General features: G+C 36.9%; 1 protein-coding gene across 3 annotated transcripts in view; it reads left to right on the top strand.

Moving 5' to 3' along the window:
- Positions 1-724: 724 nt before the first annotated feature.
- The window catches only part of crebrf (creb3 regulatory factor), a 35,127-nt gene continuing 19,400 nt past the window's right edge, over positions 725-16,451 (top strand). Inside the window, exons 1-3 of one of the 3 annotated variants that reach the window (XM_014017669.1) lie at positions 725-892; positions 10,731-10,971; positions 15,716-15,841. In XM_014017669.1, coding sequence (XP_013873123.1) covers positions 10,963-10,971; positions 15,716-15,841 — 135 coding nt within the window. In that variant the 5' untranslated portion in view covers positions 725-892; positions 10,731-10,962. Of the gene's footprint in view, positions 893-2,041; positions 2,142-10,730; positions 10,972-15,715; positions 15,842-16,451 lie in introns of those variants that run through there. The other 2 variants (XM_014017670.1, XM_014017672.1) reach the window with 2 other exon arrangements.

Below are 16,451 nucleotides of genomic sequence, written 5' to 3'. Positions count from 1 at the left end.
GATAGATAGATAGATAGATAGATAGATAGATAGATAGATAGATAGATAGATAGGAATAAATGGAATATAAAATTGAAATTTTAGTATTTTTATCTACTTAAAAATATTTCAAGACCCATATAGCTTAGTTAAATGTCCATTTTGTTTCTTTATATATTCATTTACATTTATTTTAAGGCAATATTAAGTTTCACAATAGTTTCTCTTTCCCAGAAACAGGGTGGGGGTTGGGAATGTTTGGGGGTCTGATCTAGGATGAGGTAGAGTTATCTGGAACATTCCATTGCTGGGACAAAATTAATTAATTAATTAATTAAATGAAAACCTGTAATAAAATTGGCTAGTGGTGCAGAAAATCAAATGTAAACAAAGGAAGCATAGTTTGATTTTTAAAAATCAAACTTTTGATAAGAAACGTAGCCAATMAAAACAGATTCATCATTCATTTACCTTTAAAAACACAAAAATAAAAATAATAAAATGAAAGAATGACATAAAGTTCACACTTTAGAAAGAAAAAACAGTCCTTCATCTCTATATTATTAAGTTATCTTGTTTTATGGAGATCTTAATTTTTTTCTCAGAAATTCTAAAACATTTTTTCTACTTTTACTTTCCAGCCCACTATAAATTATTTATAAAAGGGTGAAAATGGTAATAAAAGTGTTTTCCTGCTGCTTCATGCTCTCTTCCCATTGGTCGGCGGCGCACCACGTGATCGGGTGGTCACGCGCTTTCCAGAAAGCCGTCAGGAAGGAGAAAAACAAAACAAACCCGAGAGAGAGCTTCAACAGCGTGCGGACACCATTGAAAAGGGAACGGCTTTTACTCCAGCACCGGATTCTACACGAGCTCCGGTACCGGACGGGACGTGCATATGGGAGTCCTAAATGTAAGTAGAGGCGGTATCAACGCGTTTCGGTGAACTTTACCCAGCGACGGGTGCTAGTTTTCTCCGCCGCGGTGGGTTAGCTTCGAAGCTAACTGGTTGTTGTGTGTTTAGCTGAGATGAGGAAAGGAGGGGGGGTGGCGGACGGAGGCCATACTGACTGAGCTGCGGGTAAAAAAAAGAAAGCAAGACACAATTTCCGCAGCAAAACCCGCAGTTATTTGCGGCAAGTAAATATGTTTCTCGGGACTCTTTTCGCCTTCTTTCCGTAGCTTTTATAAATGTCTCACAGGAAGTGCACGGATATTGGCAGCTTCTTGTTTCTAGATGAGCTGAAGTAAATGTATTTTTATTGTCTTTAAATAACTCGTGTTGTGTCTTTATAGCTCCAGAAAGGCTGTGTGTGTGATTCTGGGTCACTATGTTTAAAACTGCTGTTATGTAAGGAGATTAACCAGTACTTTAACTATTTGTAAAATACATTAGAATTCAAAATGAATTTGTTTTCGACTATATCTCCTGGTATTAACATATAAAATTTGTGTGTTTTTTAAAGTAAGATTCAGGTTGACTTAATGCAGTCTTGAGGCAGTCAGGAGGTACACGCCCCCCCAACGCTAAACACAGGCTGTGTTGGTGGACAAAGGTTTCACATACTTTGTATTTTTCGTGTATTTTAAGCCAAATACCTTACCAATGAAGTCACTTCAGTATAGCATTGTTAAGCGTGATTGTTTGTTTTTTATCTAATTGGCTCCTTTGCGATTCATTAACCCTAATATTGGCAGTAGAAACTTTGAATTAGGCGTTTCTCCTTCGTGGTGAACATGAATAAATGTGACAGAAATAAACACAAAACTGTAGAGTACTAAATATTTACTGTCGATGGTARGTCATACTTTGAATATCTCCTAAACTCAGATATCTAGGGCACGGACATGTAGGCCTCGGAGTTGTTTATCTACTGCTTCAACCTAGATTGAAACAAGCTGTTTATGATGGAGCAGCTCCCGAGATTGACAGTCTCCTCGGCCTGTCAGAGGCCCAGGAAGGCGGGACGTCATCGGCGGCAGACCAATGAGAAAGCTGGATTACGTGGGTGTTGGCACATACGGTTAGTTAGAGGTTTTGTTTTGCTTTGCTGGAGATCTGTGATGGGTGAACGGACTGGTGAGACACTGGTGACTTTCTGTCTTTACTGATGGATATTATAGACCATTTAAGCGCTTATATCCCTGTTCTGTTTGTAAAGGTTAGTAGTGATGGAGATGCTGGAGCTTTCAGGCCTAAAAACAAAGAAATATATAAGCTTACAATGCATAGACTTTTTATTTGTGTGTTTTTTACCGACTGTGTGGATGTTTTTGTGCATTTTATTTCTGAAATGCAGAGCTCGTTGTCTTTTAATCAGCACTTTCTGAGCTAATGTTGGTCTTATCTCTTTGTTACTCAGATAACAATAATATCCTCAGGCTGTTGTGGACTACARTGTCTGTAGCATCTAATAATTTGCTGTTTCTATTTACTAAGGGAATAACATCTTATATTTTTATTGTTTTCATTTGTATTTCATCTGTAATGATAGTAAGGATACTTTTTAGGAAATAAAACATGTTTGCCTGTATTATACACGTACATAATTCATGCATTTTTCAAAATAATAAATTGTTTTTGTATAAAAGTCAGCATTTTTTTATGCACATGATATCCAATCTGTTTATTTCTTTTTTTTACATAATAGCCTGGCAAATGCTAAGGCCACTTGAAGGGATAAGGGAAAACACACAAAATAAACAATTTCAATGATAAGCAGGCATAAGAGTACTATATCAAAACACGATAACTAAACATTTCAATTGGAAAATCATATAACCATCTTAGCCACAAGTATTTCTCATTTACTTGCAAAGTATTTAGTTTAAAGGTTRTTTTTCTTTGGCTGCTCCCCTCTGTGAGGGACTGGGGGTCACCACAGCGAGTGAACTCTCACAAGAAATTTGGCTAAAATGACTGATGCCCTTTCTGACACAACCTGGGCTTCATGACCGTATCGCTGACCACTGAGCTATCTCAGTTTGTTTTAGGTTAAAGCTACTCTTGGGCCAAAATAAGTACATTTAAAAACACACGAGGCTCTCTCTTTGAAGAAACCCAACACATTTTCACACATTTTCGTAGTAATTCATGCTTTAATTGTATCTGTTTGTATGGCTAAGCCTGGCTCACCCTTTTACTGATGGCTTTGTGACCTTCTGCTTTTTATGTGTGGTATATAAATCAATCAGTTCTAACTGAACAAACACACAAATCTGTCTGGGCAGGAAAAGCACAAATGACCTGGTTTTAATTACCAGCTTTGTACTTCTCTAATTGTCAGGTTTTAAAAAATCACACACATCTGAATAGAAGATTACAGCAGCCAGCCGTTCCAATACTTGTCTGCTTTAAGTGCTGAAACAAGAAAACGCCTGATTCTGAGCCGCAGGGTTTTGTAAAACTGAGGTAGTCAGTGGTCCAAAACACTAAATAAAACCCTCACATTTTGTTTAGCACGCATTTCTGTAATTCTGTGCTTGAATAATCCTCAGCATCATTTACTGATGGAAAAAAATCTGCTCGGTGAACTGAAGTCGGTACTGATGCAACAAATGCAAAGCCGTGTTTAAATCGATTGAATTGATGTATAAATAAAGCCAAGGACATCGCTTCATAAATATTGCCATAAAGGTTTCGCGTTAAATGATACAAGATGATGTCACGATTATATTATTGCATGGTGCCTTTCAGACTTACAATGCTTTTCATTAATTAGACAGCAGCTGAATGTGATGAGGTCAGGTTTGAATTACCCTCCTGGTGCTTTTCCGGCACATTTTGTTATGACAGTCTGCTTGTGTCGCTTCTAACTTTATAAAAGTCAAATGTTGCAGGTTTGGTAACAGTAGAGGTAGGTCTGGTTTGGTTCTGATCACTTTTCAAAAGAATCTCATAATCTTCACGGTTAAAAAGCATAATTTCATTAAACTCGGAGGTTTTATTTGCAATAATCAAATTCAGCTCCTGTGTTTTTATGGCAAAGTAACATTATGTGAAAGTAAAACATTGGAAGGACTCATTTAGTGGTGTTGATTGAGAAGGTGAAGTAAAGGATCACTTTTTTTTTTTTTTCAAATAATGAGAACTATGCTGTTACCATAGTGCAGATGAACCCTTGAGAAGATTGTGTCAGCTGTGCAAAAAGCTCGAGCATGTAAACGAGAGAGAGACAGTGAGACTGCTGCACCAGCCTTCACTCTTGACACAGTAAATTCTTAAATGTCATTCTGTGAGTTTGTTTTAATGAGGAAATCTGCAGATATTATGCATGCACAGTGGCTTTCCTGGGTACTTTATCAGAAAGAAAGCCACAAAAATATTAACACAAAACAGTCAAGTTTCTAAAAGACTGAATGCCATCACTTTAACAGGTTGTTATAGCATTTATTGCTGCATTTCTAATGCTTTTCAAAAGGATTATAAATCCTCTGAGTCAGTTCAAAATCTGTAAGATGTGGAATTGCTCATACCAGCATGTTTTTACATAAACAGTCAGTTCCTAACCTTTTAGCACAATGACCTGCTGTTTAGCATCTATTATTATTCTGTTGCCATGCTCTACAAACATTACGACTTGTGGATTAATTAGGGTAGCATGGTGGCTTAGTGGTACTGTTGCCTCACAGTAAGTAGGTCCTGGGTTCAAGCTCAGGGGTCTTTCTGTGTGGAGTCTTCATATTCTCCTCATGTTTGCGTGATTTTTCTCTGGATACTCATTTTTCCTCCCACAGAACAAAATTAAGCATGTTTAGGCTGCCTTCATTCCCAGGCCTCCTTTTTTAAAAAAAAAAAAAGGAGATATCTGATGTCAGTGGGGTTTGCTATAAAAGTTAATAATAAAGTAATGACTTTTTGTAATATTTGTTGCTGTCCTTCATAAACAAGGTTTTATCTCTTGCTTGTTTCTTCATTTATGAGATGAATGCAGTTTTTTCTTACCTTTTTACTTTTTGTACTTTGTAAAAGTATGAATGACTTACTGTTATAAGTTAAGTCTCAGCAGTTGTGTTGTAGTCAAGACCACCTAACCCAAGACTGGAAAAAAAACGTATACTAGTTCCCTAAAATATACGGTGTACTGTAAACAGGTGAACAGACAGGTAGTGGATAAATTTTTGCGTGAGGGCCGGGTAAAGAATTTTGATAGAGGCCGATTGCTAACATTTGCTAGCTAGCTTTGCTAGCATCACTGACGCATAGCATACCTTTCTTTGTGTTTTCTTTCTAAGTGACGATAAGTTTGACATAGTCCCTACCGCCTCTGAAGAGGAAACGCTGCAGAATTTACAAGTCTCTGTATGCTTTCTCCTGGATGTTGTTTTACAATTAAATTATTTTTGAGTTGAGTAGCTGAACTGTTTTACTGAAGATTTTGGAGATGTCTTCTCCTGCTTCCAGAATACCACTGCTCACTTTCTTGGAGTACCGTGTACGAGTGAAAGGGGGTGGGTGACAGCGGTAACAAAAATATATAAATAGCAACAAGTCACACTTGGGTTTGAATAAGTATGTTTTGAATCCAATGAAAGCAAAGATGTTAGTAAATAAGTTGGACATATTCTTTCATTTTAGGGATATTTCCGTAGTTGTGGTCATGAAATAAAGTTCAGAGTTCTCATGTCTGAGATCGAGACATGACCGAGTATAAATGTGGTCGAGTCTGAGACAAGACCATCAAAAAGTGGTCTTAGTCTTGAGACCGGTCTCACCAACACTACTACTCAGCAGCTTCAACCCCTATTTACCCATCACTGATTTAAGTGATAACGTGACATTTCTGTTGCGTTTCGGCTGTTCATGTACGCGACAGCAGCATCGTTTTCTCTGACACTAAAACTTGTTGAATTCAGAAACGCAATTCTCACATTCTACAAATACTGATCAAGTTTTTGTGTCGTAAAAYATAAAAACYACAGCACCAGCTAGTGACCTGGCATAGAAACTAYAGTGGATTTAATGTTTCGTTTTTTCTTGTAATCTCATCTAAACAGTGACTGATCAACATTGGAAAACCTGTAGTTCATTCACGAATAAAATGAGGTCAACAGTAATCTGATATTAGAACCCCATTTATACATAAACCTGTAAATGTTATCGATTTTTGATGTTGACTGTGAGAGTGTTGTGTTGAGGGGACAATATATGGTGTCTGTAAACAATTTACTTTACAGTCCTAAAAGATCTGTGYTGAGTCCATCAGTATTAATGTGAGCGACTCACACAGGAAGCCATGTCTTCCTGTTGAAATTACATTTAGGACCACACATGTCAAAGTTATTTGCAAAAAATGTATCAGAAGTAACAGCAGCAGAATTTTAAATAGTTTGGAGCGATGTGATTTAATGGGAGCAGCTGCAGTTCAGAGATAAAGCTTTAGTTCATTGTGACCATATCTTTAATGAAAGTCAGGATTTTATTAACCTCTAACCTGTTTAGACTCAGATCTGAAGCATGAAGCTACAAAAAGTCTGTCCTGTTTAGATGCTTCATTTTATTTGACCTTGTTTTTTGCAGACAGCTGTGAAAGTTTTGCATTTGTTTCAGTCTTGGAAAAGATCATTTCAATTTAAAAGTAGTCCTGAAGAAAATCTGCTGTTCTTGACGGTTTTCAGCAGAACTAAGCTCAGTCATAAATATCYGGCTCTGCCTCACAGCCTGTGTTAGCTACTGATCAGTGATTTGGATTAAATTCTGCCTCTGGAAAAAGCGCTGTGCTTCATTCTCACTATCAGAGCTTTCACTTGTTTTTTTTTTCTTGTTTGTTTCTTGTTTCTAAAATCTCTTCTTGAGCACAGAGGCCTTCTGTTTCCCTGTCATAGTTCTGAATTAGTGTTGTTTTGTTGTGTTTAAACAGTAGGTTTCCTCATTTTGCCTCTGTTGCAAATGAAACCAGACATAGATGTCTAGAAAGGAAACGCTCACTGAGATTTGATATTTGTGCTTCAGAGACTGAGATGCTTTTAAACGTAAATGACAAATGTAATGATTACATTTAGAGATTTGTGTGCTTGTATGTGCTGTGGAGGTTTTGAAGCTGTTGCTTTTACAATTGTAGTTGTCTCAGTCGTAAGTGCTGCAGGTTTTTTTTGGCACTTCCTGACTTTATGCAAAGTCTGTATATACAGAGATTGAACAGTCAAGGGGTGAGAAGTTTATTTTTGTCATCGCTGAGCAAAGGGAAGTGAAGTTGTTTGAACTCACAGAGAGGTCAGACTGGTGTATAATTTTTGTGTCGTGATCACTGCTGGGGTTGTCTCAGTTCAAGTTTGTTTTTTTATAACTACGAAAAACAACATTGTTTTTTTGTGTTTGAGTTCTTCAGAGAGTAAGCAAAGAACTGCAAGTGAGATAAGGAAGTATCACAATTAAAATAGGCTTGACTCGTCTAATAAAGAGAATCATAATGAGTGATGTAATTGAAGGGGGTATTATGTATTTTCCAGGCATATAGTTTAATTCTATCCCACAGTCAAGTAACTGTTACCTTCAGTAGTTATAAAAATGCTGATTATATCAAAAATAAATTTGACTTTACATCAAATCCTATATAAATGCCTTGAAATTGGCCTCCGTTTCTTTAAGAACCTCCTACCGTTACAGACATTCCAACTTCAGCACGACTTCACAAAAATGCTTAAATCCCGTTTACAACCTTTCATGGGAGTGTTGTTTTTTGTTGTAAAAAAAACATTTTATTCACCTTATTTCTGTGGGTGATACTGAAATGATAATGGGTAGGACTTCCTGCCAGAAACACCGGAAGTAGCAATAAGCTTCAGTTAACCAAGGTAGCTGTGCACAGACTGCCGACTATTTGAAAGTATTTTGCATTCGGATTACCAGAACAAGAGTTGCTTTTGTTCACATTTATCAACCATGGTGGAGTTTACAAATGGCCTTGTGGAGTTTAGAAACCTGTTTTGCTGTTCATAACTGCACAATATGCCAATGTTAAGCTACGAAGAAACTATAAATGATATGTGAATATCTCTGTGTTTTATTTTTATTTTTGTATTGTTTTAATCTTCATTTTATGGTTTGATAATTGGTGTAAATTGTAAAGCGCTTGGTCAGTGCTATACAAATAAAATTGACATTGACATATATACTATAAATGTATAGAGAGCTGTCATCGGTAAAGGGCCTCGCACAAATATAACAATCGCTTTTTCAAAGGAGGGTTATTTCCAAAAGTGAAGTCCAACCATTTTTGAGGGACCGTGTCATCCTTAGGAACAGTAAAAAGCGTTTAGTCTCCGTGGCATCCAAAGGTACAAAGAGGTACACATTTGTATGAAAAGCACAGTCATWGTACAAAATAAGCACATATTTTTTTCACTTATAATTACAGATCAGGAAATGATTACAGCAACCAACCGTGGTTCTTATCAGGTCATAAAATTGAGTAAAGAGAGCAGCAGATAAACAACACRTACCTTTGTTGTGTCTTTGTTCACTGGGGAAAAAGAGCATAGTTATCCTAAAAAGTAGAGCTAAGCGGTATGACCCAAATTATATATCACGGTATTTTCAACAGTTACACCGGTTTCACGGTATTTGACGGTATTTTTTTTCCTCACAGTTCAGCTGATAATAAAATGTACAAACTTTGTTTATTGACTTTTTTCTTTTACTGTACCTCTCTCCGTATCACTGTTTCCCTCCTCGCCTGGTTGTAGACGGTAATCATGCATTTAGGTCCGATCGTGAGGGGTTGAGAAAAAATCATTATCTGGTCTGTCATTGCGTGTTAATAAAACTTAAAAAGACAACTCACCTTGCACACCAGTCATCTTTGCTACACTACAAAACTACTTCACCCCGGGCTTTTTTCACAATAAGAAGCACGCTGAAGTCTCCATGAAATAACGTCTCCATTATAACGTAGCGCGTTAAATCTAACTGTGCACATCACTGAAGAGTTGTTTACTACATTCAGCGATGGTGAAAACGGGATGTTTATTTTTTACGTCAGACCATATAAGCGGCTGAAACACACCACCCGCCGCCAGTTGTTCCAACAAAAATGTTAGCATACTAATGTGCTTAGCGGTGCTTCAAGGAAACGTGTCCCCAGGGAAACAGTTCACTGGCGGCCGCGACGAAACGTTCCGCACGTGTTCAGGCTATTTACACCGGTATTCAGAAGTCATATCATAACAAAAATAAAAACCAGTTTTCGGTACAAAACGGTATACCGCCCAGCACTACTGAAAAGTGTGTCAAACAATACATTAAGGCTTGTAGAACCACCGATAACTTGATGTCATCATCTGACCTCAGAAGACCTTCACTCTGTTGTGGAAAAGGTTGATACCCCCTTGTCTTTGAAGTGCTTGTTCATTTTGGGCATTACAGACCTTCTTTTAGGTTCAATTTATTGACCTAAAATAAAGAATGAAGCATCTTTGGYWCTTTTTTTTTTAAAGCTGGGTGAATTTACAACCATTTCTTTGTTGTACTTTTGGAACCAGAGTCTGCTCACTCAAGATGTGGGGCTGAAAGCTCTGGCCATGCAATCTTGTTAGGTTTAAGCATTAAATAACTAATTTTTACAAAGCAAATTATCATTTATATAAATTTTATATTGGATCTACAGGAGATGCTTGCTTGTGATTTATTTTTATTTGTATTTTTTTGCTTCAGTTTCCACGTTACGTCCTTGTGTCTAATTATTAATATACATACTGATTCTCTTTGAGTTCTGCAATGGATTTTTTTTGGGCTGAGGTCTAGACTTGAGTTCAGTTTTTCATTTTTATTATTTTTAATAGTTCTGTTGTAGGTGATATTACTGTCCTGTTGCATGACCTACTTTGTGCTAACTCGAGACTTCAATGTCAGTTTGATGGCCTTATATGGGACTCCAGAACATTTTGTTATACAGAAGACTTCTAGTTGCCCTAAGATTTTTCATAAAACATTTTAATCTCGTTTCTGTTTTCTTGACATCTTTTGATGATGCTGTTTGATTGGGGCTGAGTTTGCTGAAGGGATGTTTGCAGTTTCAGTCAATGGTGAAAGCATTTTTCTCCTGAGTCATAGAAGTAGTTTGGATAGCGCTCTGCTGTATTTTAATGTCTGTTGTGTTTGGGCTGTTTTTTTTCTCCATAGCTGTCTGAGTGGAGAGCTGAGCTTCAACAGGTCACTTTACACAGACAGGAGGCTGCAGCAGACAAAATATGATCTTTAATTTATTGTGAACATCACTTTAAAAAATACTGACATGTTTGACAAAATCAAGACATGTTGGAATCACATTTCAAGATATTCCAGATTTTACAGTGGGTTCGTTTTTCATATCAAATTTTATGAATCTGTGTTGTTTTTCCACATTGCTGAAATCGTTGGGTGTTAGAGTTCAGGGTTGACTTAATGACGACAAGATGTTTAAGTTCTGTGGCTGTGAAAACAAATCATCAACCCAATTAGTACAACTGAATATATATTTATTTTCAGTTTCTTTTTCAGGAAAAATATATTCTGATAGTTTTTCGTTGTTCATCAGATGGATTTGGTTGTGTTTGCTTGTCTTTGTGCCATTTTAAAACGTTCTTTACCAGGATGCTGTCAAYGGTAAATTAGATTTTTGTTTTATTTGAATACCTGTAAAGCAACATTTAACACCTTGTAGTTTGGTGTGAGACATAAAACTGGCAGTTGTGTACCTGAAAATTTGTCTTTGTTTTGCTTTTTTCACTTTTTTATAACCGGTTGATGTTTTCTCTCGCTGTTTTTACCACAGACCTGAAGCAGACAGAAACGCACCAGGCTACAACAGACCACACCAAACCGGGTTTGACTAAGTTACTAGTCCCTCTCCCGGTCCCTCCAGCCTGGGAGGCTGAAACCTCCAGGACTTTGTGATTGTCTCCATCAACAGTGTTTTATTGTGTTGATTTGACAATCTCACACCAGTGGGACTGGACAGGAGACCCAGAGGTTCCCGCTGCTGGAGCTCTAAGCTGTGCCTGGCAATGCCTCAGGTAAGATGTGCAAAAAAAAACCCTTCAGATCTGTGCTGTCAGCTGGTAGATAAGTTTATTACTGATTGTGTGTAAATACTGTCTACTAAATTGCTCAAGATGGCTGAAACAAGAGCAAACATGTTACTAATCCTTTGCAAAAACAAGTTCTGAAATACCTGAGCCCTAAAAATACAAAACTGCTCAATTTTTATCACAAATTTTATAAACAAAGAATATTTTTGGGAGGAAGACACAGACAGAATCGCTGATGTGATTCATTTTTACAGATGATTGACTGACCCTGCAGTGTGGCGTAAGCAAGTAAACTTGATTCAGATGGGCTAAAATGAATAAATAAGTGAGTGAATCCTTTTAAAGAAGTACAAAGACTGCTGAGTGTGAAAAGTATTTGTTTTCTGCAGTGCTGAATTAACAGAAACATGATCATCGATCTTTAAAAAGTYTGACCTGCCAAATCCAATTTTGGCCGATACGATTGTTTTTAAATAACTGACACTATCAAGTAGTACACCTTCAATGTTTCAGTCCTATTTTATTGAAAAAACACTGAACAATACCCTTGAAACAATACAAACTTACTTTAACTGGACATTAGGTAAAAGGTAAAATTGTTTATTGTTTAATTGTTTAAATAATTTATTAATTTCATTAAAAAACTAAACAAATTCTATGTACAAAAAAAAGAGGACAGTGGTTGATTTTCAGACCTTTGTAGAGGTAGATGAGAAGCCTATCTTTTCCACCAATCTTATATCTGCTGATCTCTCCCAGAATTAAGGAAATCGGTGCCAATAAATCGGCCATGCCCCCCTAGAAACATCACAGTGAACACAACCCAGTCGAGTCTTTTTCAATTGTCAGATTTTCAGAGATATTATTCATATTCAGTACTTTAGTAAAAACATCTGTTTATAGACCAATTAATCATATAATAGATATTTTGCAGCTGATAACCATAGCCTATTTTTACTTTTAATATTACATAGCTTTTTCTGCTTTTTCAGCTATCTTTCTGGTGTTTTCAGCTATTCTGCTTATTTAATATTTTTGGTTCTCTATCAGCTTATTTCTGCTAATTTAAGCTGTTATTCTTCATTTAGCTGTTTTATRCAATTTAATCCACATTTTAGCTACATTCAGCTAATGTTGGTCTTTATCCAGCTAAATTCACCAGCTACGTATTGCAGCTGCTTAATTCAGCAAACACGCTCTTTCTGCTTCTTTGTACTAGATGCAGCTTTTTCAATTACTTTTCTGATATTTTCAACTTTTTTGAGTAATTTACAACAAAGTGCAAACTTTTTGTACATCTTTTGTTTTTGAGCAAAAATGTTTCAGCATCAAGTATTTACACTGCATTTTTGCAGAAAATGGAAATGCTCTTGGTTTAGGTACATTTTGATTTTCTTGGAATTTAAAACTTGGCTTATTTACCTAAATAAACAGTTTCATTTATTTTCATGCCAAATACAYGGTGTTTGTTAACTTATTAGTCATAAGCTGCTGACCATCAATTAGCATTGATGCTCACTTAACATTGAAAACACCATAGAAAAGCTAATGTGATTAGCATTGTGTTCATTAAACATTCCAAATCCATCACTAAAGACAGTCATGATCTGAAAACTTACACTATTGTTTACAGACAAGTTCTTTACAATTCTGCAACAAAAAAGATGAAACTACAGGAAGTCACAGCTCCTCTACTAGGATAAACTGCTGACTCTTATTAAGAAAACAGATTTTTAGTGGTTGAAAATCCATTCAGAATCTTACATGTTTGCAATGCTATGCATCTAAAACAGTTCTACTAATAAGGAGTAAAATCTGTATAAACATGGACTTTATTTACACTGCTTTGCTCAAACATAACACCCTTGTGGAGCACAGCTGTAAAATGTAACAGGCTACAACTGAATTAGATTTGTTCATTATAACCAGGGTGGCACATAAGCGGTGTGCAGCAGATGGAACGTCATAAAGCTCATTTGCGTACCTAAGATTGTACCTGAGATTGTCTGTCAAAACAACAGCTAGCAAGGCTCTAGAGTGCGACCAGATTTCTTTAAAAAAAATAAATAAATAACCAGCCGCACTGGTGTGACTGGATCGTTGTTCGGTGCTCACCAAGCCTCCAAGGACAGCGGGACCCTGATATAAGGATTAAACGGACACTGCCGTCAACAAATCAGACGAAGTCCAGAGCCGTTTTATCCAATCAGAGCAGAGCAGGGCGGGACTTTCAGTCAGAGTAGTTTTCAGCAGARACAGGTTGAAGCAGCGGCTCRRCTCGAGCTGCTGCAGCGGTCAGTCCTGACAYCTCCTCCTGCACTKTGCTCYTKMGCTACYGAGAGTCATTATCAAACAGATCTGTCCAACTTTGTGTGAGTGACTAAACTCTCCTCCTGAGAGACTGCTGTGTCGGCATCRCGCAGGCAGAGGCTTTCTGTGAGCGTCACTGTTTGAGTTCTTCTAATTAAACCACATTAACTCTAACAGAACATTTGTTTGCCTCATATTAAAGCAAAGATGATTCTCTGTTTAACAACACCCCCGTCAAAAAAATTATATAGATTTAAAAAAAATAAAAACAACATGCCATGTTCACTAGGTCAGTGGTTCCCAACCCTGGTCCTCAGTACCCCTATCCAGCATGTTTTACTTGTTTCCCTGCTATTCAGCAGGTCTTCATAAGATTGTTAATCACTCATTCATTCAAACCAGGTGGGTCAAATCAGGGAAGCATCTAAACATGCAGGAAAGGAGTCCTTGAGGACCAGGGTTGGGAACCACTGCTTTAGGTGAATGAGTTTTAAATGTTATTTGAATTTATCATAAAGATCCACAAATTTCATTCACAATTTTATAAAAAAAAAAAAACACTAAACAAGGTTCTTGATGTGCTAAAGTTGTTTATATTTAGAACCATACTGTGACACAGCTTTTCTGGGATAAATGTAATATGAAGAATAATTAATTACATTAGCTGAAACCATCTAAATAATATAATCTTTTTGAATAAAATAGTCTTTTAAAAAGGAATCAGTCTAACAAATAAAACATTTGTATGTTTTAAGTTATTTTGCTCTGTGTGAAAGACAGATATTTGCTGCTTGGACTGGAGAGTGTGGAAATCTGGTTTAACCAAAGCTGAAGATCCAGACCAAACAGGAGTTGTCCATCTGAGGGACATGTGTAGTCTAAAATACATTTAACCATGAAATGTTCAGTTTGTGATGTTTATATGACATACTTCCAGCCCCTTGGCCACTTAAGTAGTTTACAAAATTTATGTAGAGTAAAAAAGATTAAACAAAAAACTTGTTGGACTGATTTGGCATGATGTCCTGAGACGTTGCAGCTGATAGGAGTCATAAAACAGAACAGGGGGATGTTAGATGCCCTGATGCCCCTCTAGATAAATGTGTTAAATGAGTGAAAGAAAACAAATGATAACCCTAGGTTCTTCCCTGAGAACCAGACCAAAAATTTTATGTGCAACCCTGATTATAACACAACTCGCCCACTGCCTGGTGGTGATATTTCTTTTTCAAAGCTCTGCCAGTTTGTGTAAAGACTCCTTTTTATTGCTCTCGCACTCTCTGTCCTCATACATCTGCTCTCTCTCTCCTAAATAATTGCAGTACGTTCAATAGTTGTTGACATGCTCATAGAACCAGAGATGCATCGAATGTTTTTCTTCTCAGTCACTATTGATCAAAGCAATATTAGAGCTTTAACTAATGCAGTTAACATGGAAACACATTATTCTTCTGTGTGACTTTTGTTTTAATCAAAAACACAAATTTTTTATGACTGTTTTGATTAGATTTTGTAAGTTTTTACACAAATTTGATAGCTTTTTCTTTACATTTATTTATTCAGATAAAACTTTTTAAATGTTGCCTTGTTTTCTTTTATTACATAACTAACATGTAATGTTACATCTTTTTATTTAATTCTGTTTGAAATATGGTTTTTTTATTGATTGTCCTCCCACAAAGCTTTTTCCTTGTAGTAGAAAGTACTTACAAAGAATTTTCCRTCAAACGTTAMTYAGAATTATCTTCAACTTTGACYGAAAATAAACTATTAGGAGAATTTCCGGCTGAATGTTTTATCAGATTGTAGAAGGCAGAACGATCAGATTTCATGTTTAACTCCCAACACAACCATGTATTAGACATCGTAACGGTTCATCTTCATATTGAGGCATATTTTTAGGTGCCATCACTTCTCTACATGACCATAAACCATATATATCTCTGTCATCCTGAACAGAGTGTTGGGTTTCCTGTTTTTCAGACAGTTATTTCTGTGCTGTTCCTCCCAAATATGTTGAATGAAAATCAAACATTTCTTTGGTTTTAGATGCAGAATTAAACAAATCACTCCACTGAGAATCTCCACATAGTTCACAACAGACAACTTTAGATAATTAAAATGAAAACGAGCTGCTGTTTATCACTCAGCAGTGGTGCTAACATCCGGTGCAGCGGTGATTCAGATCTGATGGTTGCAGTTTCTGTTTGACTGATTTATTTGTCTTAAAATGTCTGGAGGAAATAAAGCTAAATCGCATTCTGGACCATAGAAAGTAGTTTTTATAAGCCRAACTCTGTTAATGTGAGTAAAACCGAAGGCATGAAGTCCTTTGTGTTTGTTTGACTTTGTTGCTGGTGATTTGTGTTACGTCTCGCTCACTCCAGTTCTGGGTTTTTCTATTTCTGTTTTGCTGCAGCCCAGCGTCAGTGGGATGGAGCCTCCCTTTGGGGAYGCCTTTCAAAATTACTCGTTTGCTGACCAGGCCCTGACCAGCACCGAGCTGCTGTCCACCAGCTCTGACCCAGATTTCATGTATGAGTTGGTGAGTAACACTCACACAGTAAAGTCATGAACAATATGTAACAATCACCAGACCTTCTCATCCATCCTTTCAGCTTGTTTCTTTCTTTTAGCTGCTCATATTGAGTGGTCACTGATTTATGTTCCAACAAAGAAACAACATCGTTATTTATCATCTTCATAGCCTTAAGTGTTGCAGATTATGTTGTTACTTTGCTCTTGGGAACAGATATTACTGCTCTCRGTGACAAACTGCTAGTGCTCGTCACAAGTTTATGTTATAAACAAATAAGTCACGCTCTCCAGCCCTGKTGATGCACTTTAAGTCGAAAAGGGAAAGTGTTCAAATGTTCCAGTACAAATTAGGACAGTCYTTGAGGACGCCAAAATGCCAGTTGTTACATTAACAGGTCTGACAGTTATTTTTTTAGTGCTGGGCTGCAGTTTTTGTGACGCTTAACAAAGAGGGAAGTGATATTTTTAAATACTTTGGGATGCTGGTGGATCAGTTTGTAGCAAGGAGGTCCTATAGAACAGCTGGAGTGCGCAAAAACCACATGACCGTGTGATCGGCTGGTGAAGCTAACGGCTAACGCTAAACAGGCAAAACTCTGGATTTCCCATTACTGTAC

The sequence above is a fragment of the Austrofundulus limnaeus genome, unplaced genomic scaffold (genome assembly GCF_001266775.1).
Source record: "Austrofundulus limnaeus strain Quisiro unplaced genomic scaffold, Austrofundulus_limnaeus-1.0 Scaffold174, whole genome shotgun sequence".
NCBI lineage: Eukaryota > Metazoa > Chordata > Actinopteri > Cyprinodontiformes > Rivulidae > Austrofundulus > Austrofundulus limnaeus.
Note: the sequence above shows the minus strand (reverse complement) of the source record. Positions and strands in the feature narration are given on the sequence as shown.